The sequence below is a fragment of the Mesoplodon bidens genome (assembly GCF_964165515.1).
Source record: "Mesoplodon bidens genome assembly, chromosome: 4".
In the NCBI taxonomy this organism is placed as follows: domain Eukaryota; kingdom Metazoa; phylum Chordata; class Mammalia; order Artiodactyla; family Ziphiidae; genus Mesoplodon; species Mesoplodon bidens.
In genome coordinates this window covers 114059514-114078413 of record NC_138160.1, presented here as the reverse complement: position 1 = coordinate 114078413, position 18900 = coordinate 114059514, and the positions used below count along the sequence as shown (strand labels likewise).

General features: G+C 40.5%; 1 protein-coding gene across 1 annotated transcript; it reads left to right on the top strand.

The window, feature by feature from the left end:
- The first annotated feature begins 583 nt into the window (after nucleotides 1-583).
- On the top strand, nucleotides 584-17384 carry SKP1 (S-phase kinase associated protein 1). The gene is made up of 6 exons (XM_081232779.1): nucleotides 584-733; nucleotides 3481-3577; nucleotides 9390-9463; nucleotides 13167-13310; nucleotides 15715-15855; nucleotides 16500-17384. Exons 2-6 carry the CDS (start codon nucleotides 3481-3483, stop codon nucleotides 16533-16535), a joined length of 492 nt encoding a protein of 163 aa, XP_081088905.1. The 5' UTR covers nucleotides 584-733; the 3' UTR covers nucleotides 16536-17384.
- The last annotated feature ends 1516 nt before the right edge of the window (nucleotides 17385-18900 follow it).

Below are 18900 nucleotides of genomic sequence, written 5' to 3'. Positions count from 1 at the left end.
TTGAGACCCTGAGCAGAATCTCACAGCGCTGACTGGAAAGGCCAGCTCCCATTCTTTCTCGGAGTCCCAGTTTCCCCGTCCTGAAAGGGAGCCGTAGCCCCTCCCAAACACCACCCTCAACACACACGCCGGAGAACACCTCTCTCTTCCTCCCCCCTCCCCCTCCCTCCCCCTCCCCCTCCCCCTCCCTCCCCCCCTCCCCCCCTTCCCCTCCCTCCCCCCCCTCCCCCCCCTTCCTCCCCCTTCCTCCTCCTTCCTCCTCCTCCTCCTCCCCCTCCTCCTCCGCTCGCGGCTTCTAGGCTTTTCAGGTCTGGGGTCTTTAATTCAGCTTAGGACAGCCCCCGCCTGAAGGACCCTCGCAGGCCGTGGAGTACCACAGCCAGTCCTCCGTTCCCGCTTTGAGGAGACCGAGCCGAGCTTTCGAGGGAGGGGGTGAGAATCAAGGCCCGCCGCGCCTCGCCTCGCCTCGCCCCGCCCCGCCGCGTCTCCGCCTGGTCCGCCCGGCCTGCCTCCGCCTGCCGTCAGGCGATCTCGGCGGCCAGCCCCGCCGGCTCTGTGACGTAACGGGCGCCAGGGTCCTCGGCGCCTGCGCCCGCTCGTATAAAGGCAGACGACGCGCCGCTCCGCAGTGTTGGCCTTGTTCTCCGCTTTTCTGTGTTTTTTTTTTTTTATTTGCAGACCTCGCCCTGCTCTCATCAGCCTCTGGCCCGCCATCTCCTTGAATCCTAACACTGTGAGTAGCCGCCGATGGAGCTGGGAGGGGCGGTGGCGCCGCGGATTGCGAGCTGGTGGCCGCACCGCTGGTGCTTTGGCCCTGCTGGAGGCGGGAGGCACCTGGGCCTGGCCTTCCCTCAGGCTGTTTGGAACCCGTTGTCGGCCTTGTGCTCCCACCCCGCCCCTCGACTCGGCGAGGCCTCCTCTAGCCTCGCGTCTTCAAGGCGCCCCATGGGTGCTCAGGCGGGCGGGCGGGAGGGAGAAGGTGCAAGCCGAACCCGAGATTAGGCCTTCTCTGCACGGGGCGACCGTCAGCTGTGGCGGAGCTCGGCTGAGGGCCCAGGCTGGGGCCGGGGGCCTCGCTTGGCGTTGAGCCTGCCAGCCACTGGCACCCAGGGCGAGGGTGGCGGCGGAGCTTTTAATGGAGTTACCGGGGCTGTCGTGAGCGTAGGCGTGTGTCCGTGTTTGTTGTTTTGGTGTCCGGAGGAAGCGTGGCGGTGGTAGTCCGGGAGCGCTGGATTCTTGGCACCCATCCTTTTCTCGCCCCTGTATCTAGCGTCGCTAGTCACCGGTCCTGGCTAACTGTGCTGGGTCCGAATCTTGGCAGAGAGCCGCCTGGTCCTTCGGAATATTTCTCTCCCATTACTTTGCCACAGCCTGGGCTTGCTGAAACCATTGTTGTAATGGCAGATGCCATCGTCATAGTGGTGTGGCTTTTAGGTGCTCTAACTCCTAACTCGAGGTGCCTGGTTTTTGAAGGGGTAGGACATTCACCTGCTTCGGCTTACTTTCTTAATGGAGACTTCAGGTTTAGGTTTTGAGTCATGATTTTTTTCATCAGAGCGTTACAGTAGAATGTTTCTGTGTCATAGAGCAATGCAGATTTCACTCTACCCTCTAAAAAGAGGTGTCAGAATTTCGAGTCTCTTAAAACAGGTTTTTTCCTTTATGGTGTTGATAGAACCCACTCAGAGAGAGTGATTTACAAGTACTGGAGCATAAGGAATTGAAGGAATGGTCTTGAAAGCACGTCAAACAAAATTTCACCCATCGTTATACGAAAATTTTGCTCTGAATTCCAGCTGTAAAACACTAAAAAAGTTGTCTTTGAGTACCAAGTTTAGCGTTACAAAGTGCATCGAATTACAGATTAACCGATTGTTTCTCTGCTATTTATTAAGATCTCAGCTCCCTTAGGAGTAACCTAATAGACGAATTTGACTATGACTAAGCAGATCTTGCTGTTTATCAAAAGTTATTTGAAATATGAAATATTCGTCTTGCTTAAAAGTAATTTTATCAACTGTGTTGCCAGACTCTTGATTCTATAATGTTCACTCCAGTACTGTGGAACATAAAAAGATCATAGAATGTTTCGTAATTAAAAATTGAGCTCACGTTAAAATATTTCTTTTGGGGATACCTTTTGTTATTGCCTTGTCACAGAGAAGGTCCTCTGCTCTGGGTCTTTCTCCATGGAGCAGGACAACTGCATTATTGGCAAGTACTGAGCAACACGGAAAAGCAGACATATATGTGAACTGTAAAATGAAATCTGATTCACTCCACCCATGGATGGGTGAGAGCTGGATATTTCAATGGCTGGTTTTAAAACAGCTTTACCTTTTTGCTTCCTTGCCTTAACAGCTTGTTGTTTGGGAAATGGAGACAATTGTCTGGGGAAAGCGGAATGAATATTTTAGCTGATTTAATGGGTCTTAAGTCTTGGGACCTAAAAAGGTTCGATCAGTGTTTTAAATGCCAAATTCTATGTTTTTAAGTTATAACGACATCGCAGGATTATGATGGACCTTTAAAAAAATCTATACTTGAAATTTAAAGAGGTTTTGAATTTTTACAGTCAGGTATTGTTGCCGTTCCCCCCTCCCCTGCGCCACTCCCCCAAGAATCTGAATATGGTAAGAAATTGCTGGCTTAGAAGCTTAGAACTTTTAATTTTAAAGAGGTGTTTTTTTGTTTGTATGTTTTGTTTTTTTTGCCAAAACTCAAGTCTTTTGAAGTTAATTGCTTAATTAACTTTTATGTAAGAGGTGTCTTTTTCCTAATGACTCATAATTAATCTGAGTTAATAAATACATTTTTGGCACAAGTAATAGGTTATTACTATGAGGACTTTGGCAGGAGATCTCAAACTTGGACACCTGTACAGTCAGTAATGAAAGGTAAAAAGGACTCTGAAATTTACTAGGTTTACAACATCTGCTTAACCTTAAAATATTTTATTCTTTTGTGTATGGTCTTGCATTGATCCAAACATAAATAAGTATATCCTGATCTACTCTTTGGATCTGAACTCATTTTTCACTGGTAAGTCTCACTGTGGGAAAATTACTATCTTATCTAGTAGCTTTGTTTATTTTGGACTCACCTCCCTCAGGTTTGCAGGTGGAGTAGTCAGTGTTCAGTGAAAGCAGAAAGGCGGGCAAAGAATAAGTCCATTTTAGATACATTTTGCATCAAAAATATAAAGTGTTAATTCTAAAACTTACACTAGAAATGAATTCGCTAGGGCAGGCTTTAAAAGCTTCTGTTCCTAGGAGTTATACTTTGACAAAATTTTTATAGAAACACTTGTGTGCTAGCCTGTGAATAATGACTTAGTGTTTTATAGGGGTATATACTATAGGTCCTTAGGGTTTTACGGTTAATAAGTTAGAAGGTGTCTAACAGACTTTAGTTTGAAATGTAGTTTGTATAGAAGTAATATCTCTTAAATTTCAAATTCAATATAATACCTCTTTTTAGATGCCTTCAATTAAGTTGCAGAGTTCTGATGGAGAGATATTTGAAGTTGATGTTGAAATTGCGAAACAATCTGTGACTATTAAGACCATGTTGGAAGGTAAGTTTATTAGAAAACGTGGGTCAGGGGAAAGGGAAAGAAATGAGTAGCTTGATATAACCTGTGAACATCGAATCTACAGAAGTAACAATCTGTCAGAAAACTCTCAGGGGTATGAAGGGGTAAAGTTCACTTTTTTTTCTTTAACGTATTAACTGCATTTTTTTTTTTGGTACAGGTCAATTTTTTCTGCATTTTTTGAATTACTGAGTTTTTTCCCTTATTAGGTAGATAATACCATAAGTTAATACTGAAATGATTTCCAAGCCTCAGACAATGGCCCATTTCTCTTTCAAGTAAATTTGTGTTCATAATTTCTAATGACAAAAACTAATGCCTTTGGAAAAGAGATACCTTATATATGGTAGCTAAATAGAACACCTTGTTTCAACAGCGGGAGTAAGCTGAGTAGATTGTAAACTGAGTAGATGTCTGTTTCTTTCTTTCTTTTTTTTTTTTTTAACCAAGTCTTCCCTTTTTTCTGTTTTGTCATTCCTCTGAAACTGCTGCAAAGCATATATGCAGTGCATCAAAGAAGGAAGGCAAGAAAACAGGTCCTGCAACGTTTTGAAACTTTTACTAGTTAACATGGATCTCTCTTTTTAAAAAACAATTAATTAATTAATTAATTAATTAATTTTTGGCTCGGTTGGGTCTTCGTTGCTGCGCGCGGGCTTTCTCTAGTTGCGGCGAGTGGGGGCTACTTTTCCTTGTGGTGCGCGGACTTCTCATTGCAGTGGCTTCTCTTGTTACAGAGCATAGGCTCTCGGTGCACAGGCTTCAGAAGTTGCGGCTCGTGGGCTCTAGGGCGCAGGCTCAGTAGTTGTGGCGCACGGGCTTAGTTGCTCTGCGGCATGTGGGATCTTTCTGGACCAGGGCTCAAACCCACGTCCCCTGCGTTGGCAGGTGGATTCTTAACCACTGCGCCACCAGGGAAGCCCTGGATCTCTAATTAGTATTATCAGTGGGTTGGTAGACATTAATAGTATATGGAGACATACAAATCAGTTTCTAGAATTGGTGGGAAAAAAACAGTAGTAATAAGAATGTTCTTCAGTACATTTGTCTCCATATCTGCAGGGGACTGGTTCCAGGACCCCCTATGGATACCAAAATCCATGGATACTCAAATCACTTATATAAAATGGTGTAGTATTTGCATATAACCTACATACATTCTCCCTTATACTTTAAATTATCTCTAGATATTTATACCTAATAACACCATAAATGCTATGTAAATTCAAATTTAGCTTTTTGGAACTTTCTGGAATTCTAAAATTTTTATTTTTTAATACTTTCTATCCATGGTTGAATCCGAGGATGTGGGACCTGCAGATACGGAGGGCTGAGTGCACTCAAATATCAAAAGTTTTTGTTTATCTGTAACTTATAGATATTTAATTAAAGAGTTATATGCCAAGCATTAGCGGGAGATATAGTAGTCAGTGTTCAATGAGAGCAGAAAGGCAGGCAAAGAGTAAGTCCTGGTGCTGGTGAAAAGAAGGTAAGTGAGAAGTGGTCTTTGCTCTTGAAGGATTTATAAACTAGGCAGGGAGATAGACACCAAACAAGGCTAACGGTCACATGGTATAATTAGTGCGTTAATAAAATTGTGCCAAGTGGTGCTATGGGAACTTCTTGGCTGATGTTATTCTTTAGGCTTGTGGAGAGAGTGCAGTGTGTAGTACTAGTGAGGTGATATTTCAAATCTAGTAAAATTAAGATGTTTTGGGAGATCATTGTGAGGTAAAGTAGACAGGATGTGTTTTTAAAAAATTGAGGTTTTTAATTGGGGTTGTGATCGTGATACTTGTAGTTGATAGAGCTGAGGAACAGGTTCGAGGGGAATGGAAAGAAAATGACTCTGAGCTTGAACATGTTGTGTATGTTAGAGATTCCCTCAGAAGATCTTTGTGATAAGCTACTAGTCAGTTGAGTATGTGGATCTTGGTCCCTGAGTTGTAGGCTGCTGGAGATAGACTGACTTTGTATGGTGGGTTATAGGAGTATGTGTGTGTGTGTGTGTATATATATATATATATATATATCTGTGGAAGTAAATGAGCTTGGCAGGTGGCCATATTGGGGCCAGGATGGGCTGTTAAGAGTGAAGTCAGAAGTGGAGAATATGTGGAGTAGGAAGCCAAGGGAAAAGGGAGGCATTTTGAAGTGACCAGAGTGATTATCAGATTCATATACTGCAGGCTGGTCACTTAGGATTTCAGGGATAATAAGTTAGAAGACTTCTAACAGCAAGTATTAGGTGTGGTAGAGGCAGAAGCTATGCTGCAGAAGGTTTGTCTTCTGTTTTCTAATAGAAAATAAAAGCTGAACATATTCTTTTCGGTTTTCTTTTTAGTTTTTTTCCTGTTTTCTAATAGAAAATAAAAGCTGAACATAAAGTTGTTTTTGGTAATTGACACCAGTTATGTGGCACTTACAGTCCTGCACCCTGGTGACTTACATAGATTACTTCTATTAAGTTGTAACCCCCTTGGTACAACCCACAGTCATTGTTCATCAAGTACTGTGTTGAATGAAGAACTATAGTATGGTCACTGATAAAAGAGTGTGAAAGTTATCCAGGTGTCCCTAAAGGCAGGTGAGTAAGGCTTTATCTAGAAGATGTAGAAACTGATAACAAAATTGCTGCCTGAATACTTGCTTTATTTCATCTTAGTTGGTGCCTGGCACACTAATCTCTCCTGTGCTGCTTCAAAGAAGCATTTGCCAGTGTAGGAACATAGGGCTGCTTGAAGGTTTTCTGCCAACTTTGATCAATGAAGCAAGTGGATGATAGATAGCAACAGTTAAAATGTTTCTTTCCTTTCATAGCTTTGGGCATCAGAGGTGAATGGCTTTATCTTAAGTACCAGTGGTTTATATAGAATTCTAGCCTCTTGAAGACTGGAGTGTATTGAAATAAAATCTTCTAATCAGTGGACAATCAGAAGTGAAAATCTTGGCATGTGTACACATGTATTGACTCATTTCTTCAGGTCCAGGTTGTGGTATCAGGATACAGGTGTCTTTCAGAAGTCCTTGAAACTAAATAGCTTAAAGGAATGACTGTTGGTACTTGTGCATTCAGTCTAAAAGCAAAAACCATTTCAAATCCTCAGTTTAAATGCTAGAGAAGTGATCCTTTACAACTCTAAGGCCCTTATTTTTAATGTGACTTAAGCCTTCTTCCAAATAACATTTGTATCTAAACAAGCTGGTCTTCTGTATTTCATTTCCTCTAATCTGTTCATTCCCCAAACACATGTATTTTCTATAGTATAAATTCTTTTTCTCCCCTCTGAGTTAAAAATACTTCATACTAGTTCAAGAAAACCGTAAGTGGCTTGATCCAAATTGAAATATTGTCATTTTATAGTTTTACTCTCAGCAGAGAAGGGATCAGGTAAAGGCATTGGTGGGGAGGAATAGAGGGGAGATGAGTGAATGTACTCATACAGGAAAATAGGATACTTTTTGAATATACTCTCATCCTTACCACTCCACTGGAGAAGCTTGTTAAACTCATTGATCTCCATGTTGTCAAGTGCATTGTTTCATTTCTCATCTAGACTTATTGATAGCCTTTGACAGTAGATCAGTCCCTTCTACATTTGGCTTTCAGGATACTTAATACTTAGCTCACTGACAACCTGTCTCCCCATCTTTAAAGCCTTCATTTCCCTGGAGTTTGCTTAATCATTGTACCTCTTCACTGTATCAATACTCAGTCATTCCCTTGGTTACCTCAGCTAGACTCATAGTGTTATAAATCATTTATACATCATTTCCCAAACTTACCTACAGTTCTAATCTCTTCTTTTGATTTTTAGACTTGCATATTTAACTTCTTGGTCTACCATTGAATATCCAATAGATACCTCAAACTTATTAAACTAGAATTGTTTTCTTTTTTTAAATTTATTTTTGGCTGCATTGGGTCTTCGTTGTGGTGCACAGGCTTCTCATTGTGGTGGCTTCTCGTTGCAGAGCACGGGCTCTAGGTACGTGGGCTTCAGTAGTTGTGGCGCACGGGCTCAGTAGTTGTGGCGCATGGGCTTAGTTGCTCTGCGGCATGTGGGATCTTCCCGGACCAGGGCTTGAACCCGTGTTCCCTGCACTGGCAGGCGGATTCTTAACCACTGTGCCACTAGGGAAGTCCCCAAACTAGAATTCTTGATTCCCTGCCCTCTAAAAGAAGTTCTCTGACAACCTTCCCCATATCAATTAGTGGCAACTCCAGTGGCAGCTCCATCCATCTGGTTCTTCATGTTATAAGCCTTAGCCATCGCTAACTCCTTTCACATTCTGCTTTCCATCTGTTGGCAAATCCTGTTGCCTCTCACTTCAAAATGCATACAGAATTGGACTATTTCTTCTGCCATAGCTATATACCTTGTACAAGCCACTTGTACTTGCCTGGACCATTGCTAGCCCCATAATTGGTTTCCCTCTTTCCCCTCCTGCTCTCTGCTATCTCTTACCAATATAGTAGCCAAATTGCAGAAGGCCCTATTAGGGCCCTGTCATCTCCTTTCATCCTGGCTAACTCTGCTCTTGTAACACTAGATTCCTTAGTGTTTTTAGGACACTATCAGAAGGCCTTTGCATTTGCCATTTCCTCTCCTAGGTGTTCTCATCTTTAGGATTTTAATTAAAATGTCATCTTCTCTGTGAGGCATCCTGAGCAACTCTATCTAAAATTGCAACAGTTCCTCCCATCCTCCTGTATTCATTGCTGATTCTTCCCTGCCTAGCACAGCTATATATTAGGGACTCAAATGTATGCCTCAGCACTTAACTGTGTCAGCATAACTGGTGCTGTGCTACAACCAGTATAGCAATGCAGTACTTTTGACCTCTGATCTTGGTACTTCTGTTACATAAGTTTCTTTGGCAGCTCTTTTTTAGTCCTGTAGAAACTGAAGGATGGACCCATTTGGGTTCTACTCTTATTTAGAATCTTTAAGTAACATACGGATTTTAAGTTTTCTCTTTGGAGCTCAGCAACCACTTTGATAGTCTAAAAGTTAGGACTTTTTATTAGAGAAACCTATATATTCAAAATTATAAGTAGTATGTATGTGATGAATAACACTAAAGGGTATATGTTGAAACTACGTCTCTCAACCCATGTTCTCATTAACTACCTTAGACATAATATTAACAATTCCTTGTATATCCTTTTGAAGATATTTTAAATATAAATATAAGTATATTCCTATTTTTATTCAAGTAACATTTATCTTTTATACCTGGCTTTTAAAAACTTTAATCTTGAAATCAGACCAGTATGTATAGAGCTGCCTGCCTTGTTTTTTGTCAGTGGCTGCACAATGTGGTGTGTGTGTGTGTGTGTGTGTGTGTGTGTGTACATACATTTTTGGGCTTCAGATTTTAACAGATTAAGATTCTGTTACTTCTGCAATACCTCACATTGTTTTATTTTCCTAAGTGCAGTCCATCTAGAGTTTGGTATAAAGAGTAAGGGTAAGCATCTAGCTTTAATTTTTTCCCAGGTGGTTACCCAGTTATCTCAATCCCATTTATTAAATCACTTTTCCTCCTAATGAAGAAAACTCTTTTTATGTAATCCTATATTTGTCTTCTCACACATTTTTATATAGTTTTGGGTGGTTCATGGACCTGTTGCTAGGAACCGCCAGTTTTAAATACTTTCAAGAGAACTATTCTTAGTAAAGTACTTTTATAGTCTTTCAGATAACATGTCTTACAAGTTACTTGTTTGAAACAGCCTGGTTGTTATAGTGGGGCTAGAAAATAATGGCAACTCTTCTGGTTTACTTAGATTTGGGAATGGATGATGAAGGAGATGATGATCCAGTCCCCTTGCCAAATGTTAATGCAGCAATATTAAAAAAGGTAAGGTAGCAACTATACATATATATATATATATATATATATATATATATATATATCCCTTTTCTCATTAACAATATCCTGGTGATATTTCTATATTGATATATAGATACCTTCCTTAAAAACAAAACAAAAACAATAACTATATAGTAAGATTATGACTAAGATATTTATTTTAGTTTAACCAGGCCCTGTGAATATTTAAGTTGTCTAGTCTTTTTCATTAACACATTTAAATTATTGAAATATAATGGTATGTGCTTAGCAAAAAGGGAAATTTTTTTGTATTGCTTGTCTACTGAATGGGTATGCCTCAAAAAGAGTTTGAGGGACTTCCCTGGTGGTCAGTGGTTAAGAATCTGCCTGCCAATGCAGGGCACATGGGTTCGAGCCCTGGTCCAGGAAGATCCCACATGCCGTGGAGCAACTAAGCCCGTGTACCACAACTACTGAGCCTGTGCTCTAGAGCTTGCGAGCCACAACTACTGAGCTCACGCGCCTAGAGCCCGTGCTCCGCAACAAGAGAAGCCACCACAATGAGAAGCCCGCGCACCACAATGAAGAGTAGCCCCTGCTCGCCGCAAGTAGAGAAAGCCCACACACAGCAATGAAGACCCAATGCAGCCAAAAATAAAAAAAAATTAAAAAAAAGGAGTTTGAGAACAAGATACGTGCTTTTTTTGGTTTGTTTCTTTTTTTTTAGTTGATAACCTTACCCTGTGTCTAAGCATAAACAGCCCTCTACATATTTTTTTGGCTGCATTGTGCGCAGCTTGCAGGGATCTTAGTTCCCCGACCAGGGATTGAACCTGGGCCCATGGTAGTGAAAACACCGAGTCCTAACCATTGGACCACCTGGGAATTCCCCAGCCCTCCACATTGAATAGGATTTTAGTGTTTCAGAGCATATGGCTCCTTAATAGAGCCAGCTGTTTAACTGAATGCTCTTCTGAAGAAACAGCAGCCAGTTTCCACATTGCGGGGAAAACTGGCTAGGCTTAGAGATGGGAACGATCATTTCCAGTTGGCCCCTTCCTAAGGAATTTTCAGAGTCATTGACCATATGCAGTTGCATTTTATGCTTTCTCTTGACCCTGCATATTTTTCCATATTCTTACCATGATTGGCTATTACCAATCTTTTTAATATCCCTAGTCTGGGTAAAAAGCCCCTTGTAACCACTATTCTGTATTCTGTCTCTGAATTTGACTATACTGGGCTATCTTATAAAAATGGGATCATAGGATGTTCTTTTGTGTCTGGCTTATTTCGCTTAGCGTAATGTTTTCAAGGTTCACCCATTTTGTAGTCTTAATAGGCTTTTTATAGGAGTTCTTTATGTAGTTTTTACCACTTTGCTTGTCTTAGGTCAATTCACAGGTTTATATTTTTATCTAGTTAGATCTCCTTTTTTATTATTTTTTATTTATTTTTGGCTGCGTTGGGTCTTCGTTGCTGTACGCGGGCTTTCTCTAGTTGCGACGAGCGGGGGCTACTCTTCATTGCGGTGCGCGGGCTTCTCATTGCGATGGCTTCTCTTGTTGCAGAGCATGGGCTCCAGGCAGGCAGGCTTCAGTAGTTGTGGCTTGCGGGCTTCAGTAGTTGTGGCTCTCAGGCTCTAGAGCGCAGGCTGAGTAGTTGTGGCACATGGGCTTAGTTGCTCCGCAGCATGTGGGATCCTCCCGGACCAGGGCTCGAACCCGTGTCCCCTGCATTGGCAGGTGGATTCTCAACCACTGAGCCACCAGGGAAGCCCAGATCTCCTTTCTGACTTCTGGATTTTGTGTTGCAAATTAACATTCTATCTTATGCTAATGTAATATGCTTCTAAAAGGACTTTGACTTGCGTTCATTCAAATTCCAGGCATTTTTTAGGTGCTGGAGGTACAACAGTGAACTAAAGAGACAAGATCTGTTCTTAGGTAGTTTACGTTCTGAAGGTGTGTGGGAAGCATACAACACAAATATGTCAGATGGAGAAGCTGTGGACTATAAGTGGGATGGTAGGGGGGAGTTGGCTATTTGTAAAATAAAGATGGTCAGGAAATGCCTTACTGTGAGAAGTGGATCTTTGAACAGAGACATGAATATGTGGGGGAAGAAAGCTCTGGGCAATGGGAGTAAGTGCAGTGACCCTAAGATAAGAGCATGTCCTGTCTTTTGAGGTAAGGCAGGGAGGCTAGTGTGGTGGCTAGATCATAGTGAACAGGCAAGGAAGTAGAGGTTAGAGTTAACGGATTGGGTGAAACAGGGCCACCTAGAATAATTTTTTTCCAATCTATTTGCATTATTACTTATCAATATTTAAAGTTAAGTATATTTACTGATTATATGACCCCAAAACTGTAAAAGTGTAAAGTAAAATTTCCCTTCCTTGTCTCTCCTCTGACCAGAAACTCCCATCAGCATTAATTTCTTACGTAGCCTTTTTTTTTTAAAGCTTTTTTTTTTTTTTTTTTTTTTTTTGCGGTACGCGGGCCTCTCACTGTTGTGGCCTCTCCCGTTGCGGAGCACAGGCTCCGGACGCGCAGCCTCAGCGGCCATGGCTCACGGGCCCAGCCGCTCCGCAGCATGTGGGATCCTCCCGGACCGGGGCACGAACCCGTGTCCCCTGCATCAGTAGGCGGACTCTCAACCACTGCGCCACCAGGGAAGCCCTGGTTTCTTTCTTATACTACTGGAATACTTCTTAAAAAGCTATTTAATTAAAGCCCTTTATGCTTGGCTTTTTCTTCTAGATGTAGTTCTTTCCCTTTTTTGTATCCTGGTAGTATAATTTCTCAGTTCTCCCATTTTCTCTCAGCATTGTTTATTCCCCCAATGTTATAATATTAAAAAAAAGTTAATCATACAGAAAAGTTAAATTATACAGCAAACACCCATTTTCTTACCACTTAGATTCTGTAACTTAACACTTTCAGTGTAGATTGTGGTCTATATGATGGTGCACAGTCTAGCTAATCAGCTTCTGGAAACTTTAATGTGTTCATTCCACTACTAAGGGAACTTTGGGCTTTTCCTGCGTTGTTCTTATACTGGATAGTGTTGTGCATGTGTCTAAGGTGTTTAGAATTGCTTGGTGATAGGGTATGCACATATTCAGCTTCCCTAGGTACTCCTAGGTTACTTTTCAAAGAGATTATACCAATTCACACTCTACAGTAGAAAAGTTCATGTTATCCTCACACTGTTGCCAATGATTAGTATTGACATCTTGATTTTTATTTATCTTTTGGGGGTACAGTCTAAAGTAGTATCTGTAGTGTTAATTTTGCATTTAATGAGGCTGAGCATTTCCTCCATTTTGACTATTCATATTCAGATTTATTTTGTAAATTGCCTGTTCATATCTTTAGCCCATTTCTGTGTAGAGATTTTTAAGATTTTATATTTTATAAGGTAATCCATTGCTGGCATGTACATGTTGCAGGTATTTCCCAGTCATTGTCCTGTCTGACTTAATGTGTTTTTTTGTACAGGAGCTTTTTAGTATGGTCAAGTATAGTAATCTGTCTTAATGGTTTGCTGTTATCTAAGATCTTCCATGAACTCTAGGGTTGTGCTTTTCAAGCTGGGCTACTAACTTTATTATTCAAGGTGACTTACAGTTAGTTCTTAGCCCCGTGTAGGAATAACCTTGCCCCAGCAGTGGAACGAAGTACCTTGTTATAAAATGCCATATAGGAATGAACTTTTGTTGTTGTAGGTCATTCAGTGGTGCACCCACCACAAGGATGATCCTCCTCCTCCTGAGGATGATGAGAACAAAGAAAAGCGAACAGATGATATCCCTGTTTGGGATCAAGAATTCCTTAAAGTTGACCAAGGAACACTTTTTGAGCTTATACTGGTATGTTTTTAATGCATAGTATAAGATATTTCTAGTCCATACCTTTAGCACTTTTCATAGAGTTAAGTTTGTTAAATTCATTGATACTGAATTTTAACTCTAAACTCTGCAATGCTATATTTAAATCCATGTATCAGTAACCACATTAAATGTAAACGGTCTAAACACCACAAATAAAGGTTAGAGGTCATCACATTGGATAGAAAAGAGTTAGCTATTCTGTCTACAAAAAACTCACTTTAAATATAAAGACACAATTAGGTTTAAAGGGTGGAATAAGATAATATTATGCTAACAATAATAACCAAAAGAAAACTGGAGTGACTATATTAAAGTACATTTCAGAGCGAAGAATATTACCAGGATTAAAGAGGGTCATTGCATAATGATAAAGTGGTCTGTTCATTATTAAGAGGACATAAGAATCCTAAATGTTTTTCTACCTAAAAGCAGAACTTCCAAAAGCAGAACTTCCAGAAAGTGAAACAAAAACCAATAGAACTCTAAAGGATAAGTAGGCAAATCCACAATCATAGTTAGAGATTTCAAAACCTGTCTCTAAATAATTGATAAAACAAGTAGACAGAGAATCATAAGGATGTAGAAGACTAATGACAGCAGAATTCATATTCTTTTCAAGTGTATACTTCCAAGATAGACATGTTGTGGGCCTTAAAACAAGTCACAGGGGAACTTCCCTGGTGGTCCAGTGGTTAAGACTCCCGCGCTTCCATTGCAGGGGGTGCGGGTTCAATATCTGGTTGGGGAACTAAGATCCCACATGCTGTGTGGCACGGCCAAAGCAAAACAAAACAAAATCTCATTTGAAAGGTTTCAAGTCACACAAAATATGTTTTCTAATCACAGTGGAATGAAATGAGAAATCAGTAACAGAAAGCTATCTGGAAAATCTGCAAATATTTGAAAACTAAGTAACACATTTCTTAGTAATCAAGAATGATTACTGAAGAATGAGTCAACGAAGAAATCAAAAGAAGAGTTAGTATTTTAAACTGAATGGAAATGAAACACAACATACAAAAATCTGTGAGATGAAGCTAAAGTAGTAGAAGGAAATTGATAGCCCTAAACACCTATATTAGAAAAGAAGAGGGCTTCCCTGGTGGCACAGTGGTTAAGAATCCGCCTGCCAATGCAGGGAACATGGGTTCGATCCCTGGTCTGGGAAGATCCCACATGCCGCGGAGCAACTAAGCCCATGCACCACAACTACTGAGCCTGTGCGCTGGAGCCCGTGAGCCACAACTACCGAGCTCTTGTGCCACAGCTACTGAAGCCCACGTGCCTAGAGCCTGTGCTCCACAACAAGAGAAGCCACCACAATGAGAAGCCCACGCACTGCAACAAAGAGTAACTCCCACTCGCTGCAGCTAGAGAAACCCACGTGTAGCAGCAAAGACCCAATGCAGCCAAAAATAAAATAAATAAATAAATAAATAAATAAAAATATATATATTTTTTTAATTAATTAATTAATTTATTTTTAGCTGTGTTGGGTCTTCGTTTCTGTGCGAGGGCTTTCTCTAGTTGTGGCAAGCAGGGGCCATTCTTCATTGCGGTGTGCGGGCCTCTCACTATCGCGGCCTCTCTTGCTGTGGAGCACAGGCTCCAGATGTGCAGGCTCAGTAGTTGTGGCTCACGGGCCAAGCTACTCCGCAGCATGTGGGATCTTCCCAGACCAGGGCTCGAACCTGTGTCCCCTGCATTGGCAGGCAGATTCTCAACCACTGCGCCACCAGGGAAGCCCCAAATAAATATATTTTTAAAGAAAAAAGAAAAGTTTCAAATCAGCAGTCTAAGCTTTTGCCTTAAGAAACTAATGAAAGATGAATTTCATCCCAGAGAAAGGGAGTAGTAAAGGTAAGAGCAGAAATCAGTAAAATAGAAAACAGGAAAACAATAGAGAAAATCAAAGAAACCAAAAGTCGAATCAGAAGGTCAGTAAAATGTAATGCTATAACTACTTACGGGATCTTAGTTCCCCGACCAGGGATTGAACCTGGGCCCTTGGCAGTGAGATCATAGAGTCCTAACCACTGGACCACCAGGAAAATCACTGAATTCTTTAAATATTTTTGTCAAACACAAACTTGTGTTTGTGTGTGTGCACGTGTACACAACTGCCAGTAGTGACCATTCTTTGACATTTGAGGTAGTGTAGTTTGCTGAATGTAGCGCAAGGACTCAATATTACAGAGGTATAACAAAGAATGGGACATACAGTAATCTTTCACAGAAGAATTTGTCTGATTTATTTATTCATTTAATTTCTTAAAATTAATTAGTATTTTAAGCTAAGTTAGATATGGATTGTTAGTCACTGACTTTGGATTTAATTTAAAGCATCAAGTATACTTTAATGAAAACAACAATTACTTTACAGGCAGCAAACTACTTAGACATCAAAGGTCTGCTTGATGTTACCTGCAAGACTGTTGCCAATATGATCAAGGGGAAAACTCCTGAGGAGATTCGAAAGACATTCAATATCAAAAATGATTTTACTGAAGAAGAGGAAGCCCAGGTAGGTGGCTAACAGCTTGTTCTTGATCAAATGCTTTTCAAGAGAGACTAAAACCCATAGCATGCTAGGAAAAGAGGTATTTATATCAAGGAGTCTTGACTTTACCTGAGGGAAAATAGGTACCTTTTGTATGCTAAAAATATTCTGGTCTGTCTCTTAGTCTAAGCACTTAGATGATACTGTTCTTTTATAAGCATAAGAACAATTAGTTTTCATCCAAAGGTGCTGTTTGATATTTGTTCCTTAGCAGTTACTAGTTTTGGCACCTGGGACCTGACATGTAAGCCATCAATATTTGACTTCAGAAAAGCAGGCCCTATGGATTATGTGCCAGGATACTTCAGAGCAATTTAGTGAATGGGGAAGAAATGAATAGATCAGAATGATTTTGTTGATGCAGGTCATCTCTGGTGACTAAAGCTGTAATTGCCCATTGTCTTTGCTTTTCTTGATAATTTCAGCAGGGCACAATAAAAAACTGGGGAGGGAAAGAATGGTAACCTGGAAGCGTAATGTTAACCGGGTTTTTCCGGTTTTCCATCGATTTCCTTCTGACCCACCTCACAGGCTATTGATGAATCATTAGATAGTAGTCTTAGAAAAGACTACTTAAGGTACTTCCTTATATCTGTCTCTTCTTCTAGGTACGCAAAGAGAACCAGTGGTGTGAGGAGAAGTGAAATTTTGTGTCTGATGCTGTAACACTGTAAGGATTGTTCCAAATACTAGTTGCACTGCTTTGTTTATAATTGTTAATATTAGAAAAACAGTCCACAAATGCAGCAGCAAATCAGTTGTATTAGCAGAATGTTGTCCTCATTGCATGTGTAGTTTCAGTACAGATTCCAAATTTACGGCTCAGTTTCTTCTAGTATGATAAAAAGTTCTTTTTTCTTTGCTCTGAATAAAATTGAACTGTGGGTTCTCTATAGAAAGTGGCATTTTGGGCTTTCCCTCTTTTTGTAAAGCAATTTATGCCTAGTTTATTGTCCAGTTAACTTTAGTTTAGTGACTTTTAAAAGTTGGCATTGTAAATAAAACAACTTGCAAAAAATTTTCTGAAATAGAATTAACAACGTATTATCTTTATTCATGAGTTGGAAACTGGAAAAAGGCTGATTGAGGTAAATGTTATCAGAGTGGGGTTATGAGAATGTCTTCCAGCTTCCTGGAGTCCACTGGTATTGATTAGCCTGTATGTAGCAGGGCTCCCTTAATTGGATCTGAGGACTTGTTTTTGCATTTTTAATCCTCTCAGCTTTGAATATGTTGGCTAGAGGCTCATTTACTACTCAGTTTGTGGTTTGGGAGGAAACAGAATTAGACAGTTCGCTGGCTTTTCTATTAAAAGAGACACTTAACCCATGTGGTGTGTCATCTTTTTATAATCAGTAATCCTATGTGGGGAAAACCATAAACACTACTTGCATGTAAAAAATAATTTAACTTTTAATGTTAAAATGTATGGCATTACCCAGAAAGCATCAGTCACGAATGCAAGATACTTTCAATAAAAAGTAAGTTACGTAGTAGGTAGTAAATGGTTTGCTTTTTGTGTATTTAAATGTTTCTCTTCACTTAATATTAAAAGTTAAGTTTACGTATGGTTGTTTAGTTGGAAAAGACTTGCAGGCAGTTCATGTCCTGGCTCACTGGAGGCTGCGACATAACAATAGGGTTCTGGTAGACTCTGTTCTAATTGTCTTCTAATTTTTTTTCTTTCCTCCTTGTGTTCCCTTTTTACTTACTTTCCCAGTTAGAATGAACTATATTCACATGTAGTCTTAATGTGTTCTCTTCATGTTTACTGTGAGCTCTTCTGGCTCAGATTATTACTTGACAGTAGTTTGCTTTTACTTCAACTCTTATTTGTCCCAAATCTACCTTTATAATAAAGTTCCATGTGCTGTCTCACATAAATCCCCATTTGTTGTCTGTACCAGAGATAGCAAACTACAGCCTGTGTGTGGGTGAAATCTAGCCTACAACCTGTTTTTGCAGTCTGTGAGTTAAAAATGGTTTTTACATTTTTAAAGGATTGGTAAAAAATAGACACACAAAGACTGTATTTGACCAAAAAGCCTAAAATATTTACTCTGGCTCTTCACAGAAAAAGATTGCAAACCCTTCGACTACTTCTGGATCCCTGATTCCCTTTACTCAGGAAGTAAGCTTGTTTTTCCATTTGTTCTGGTTTTAGTGGGGAAGGTAGCAGCATTCACTCCTAGCTGGAGTGTCTCATTTCTGCTGTTTCCCAGTGGTCAACTCTTGCCAAAAGTTTAACTACCTAAAGTATATCCCTAGCAATATCATAACAAACAAATCTTTCTTGAAAGTTCAGGATTGTTAGCATATGCTCTATTTAGTTTGGAAAGGAAGTATCAGCTTATAGGAAGTGGGAGCCTATTATTATTAGCTGTTGATCTGTAACCCCCAAGAATTGTTACAATTACAGGACTAAATATCATCACTACCCATATTTAAAGGATACTGGGATCTTTCTGAATATGTAAGATTGAGTGGACAGACAATACAGTAGTTTAAAATTTTGTTCTCTTCTTGACTTTCTGTAGACCTTGGCCCTTGTCTTTAAACAAACAAAGATTCCTGATAATCTTAAACTCTCATGTTTAATAGAAATCTGACAGCTCATCCAAGAGAAAGTAGGCAATTTGTGGACATTATGTACCCAAATAAATCATAGGCATATTAAGAGGCCCTTCAACTGGCTGCAACACTTTCCTACCCTTTTCCCTCTTCCCTGTTACATTCTATTTCTTTAATATGTCTACCAAGAGTTTTCCGGGCTCTCACCTTGTCCAAGGAAAGTGAGTGGCCCTTACCCATTATCCATAATAGCAAACATGTCTTCAAAGACACACTCTCTCCTGTCTGCCCTCTCATTTCCCAGTTATTCTGAGCTAATGCTGTAGCATGAAGTCAAACTGAGGCTGGAGTCCTGCCTCTGCCTCTTAGTGCCTACCTCGTCTTGGGTAAGTTGGACATAGTAGCTACCTGCAGTGTGGTGCTCTTGGTGGTGAAGAC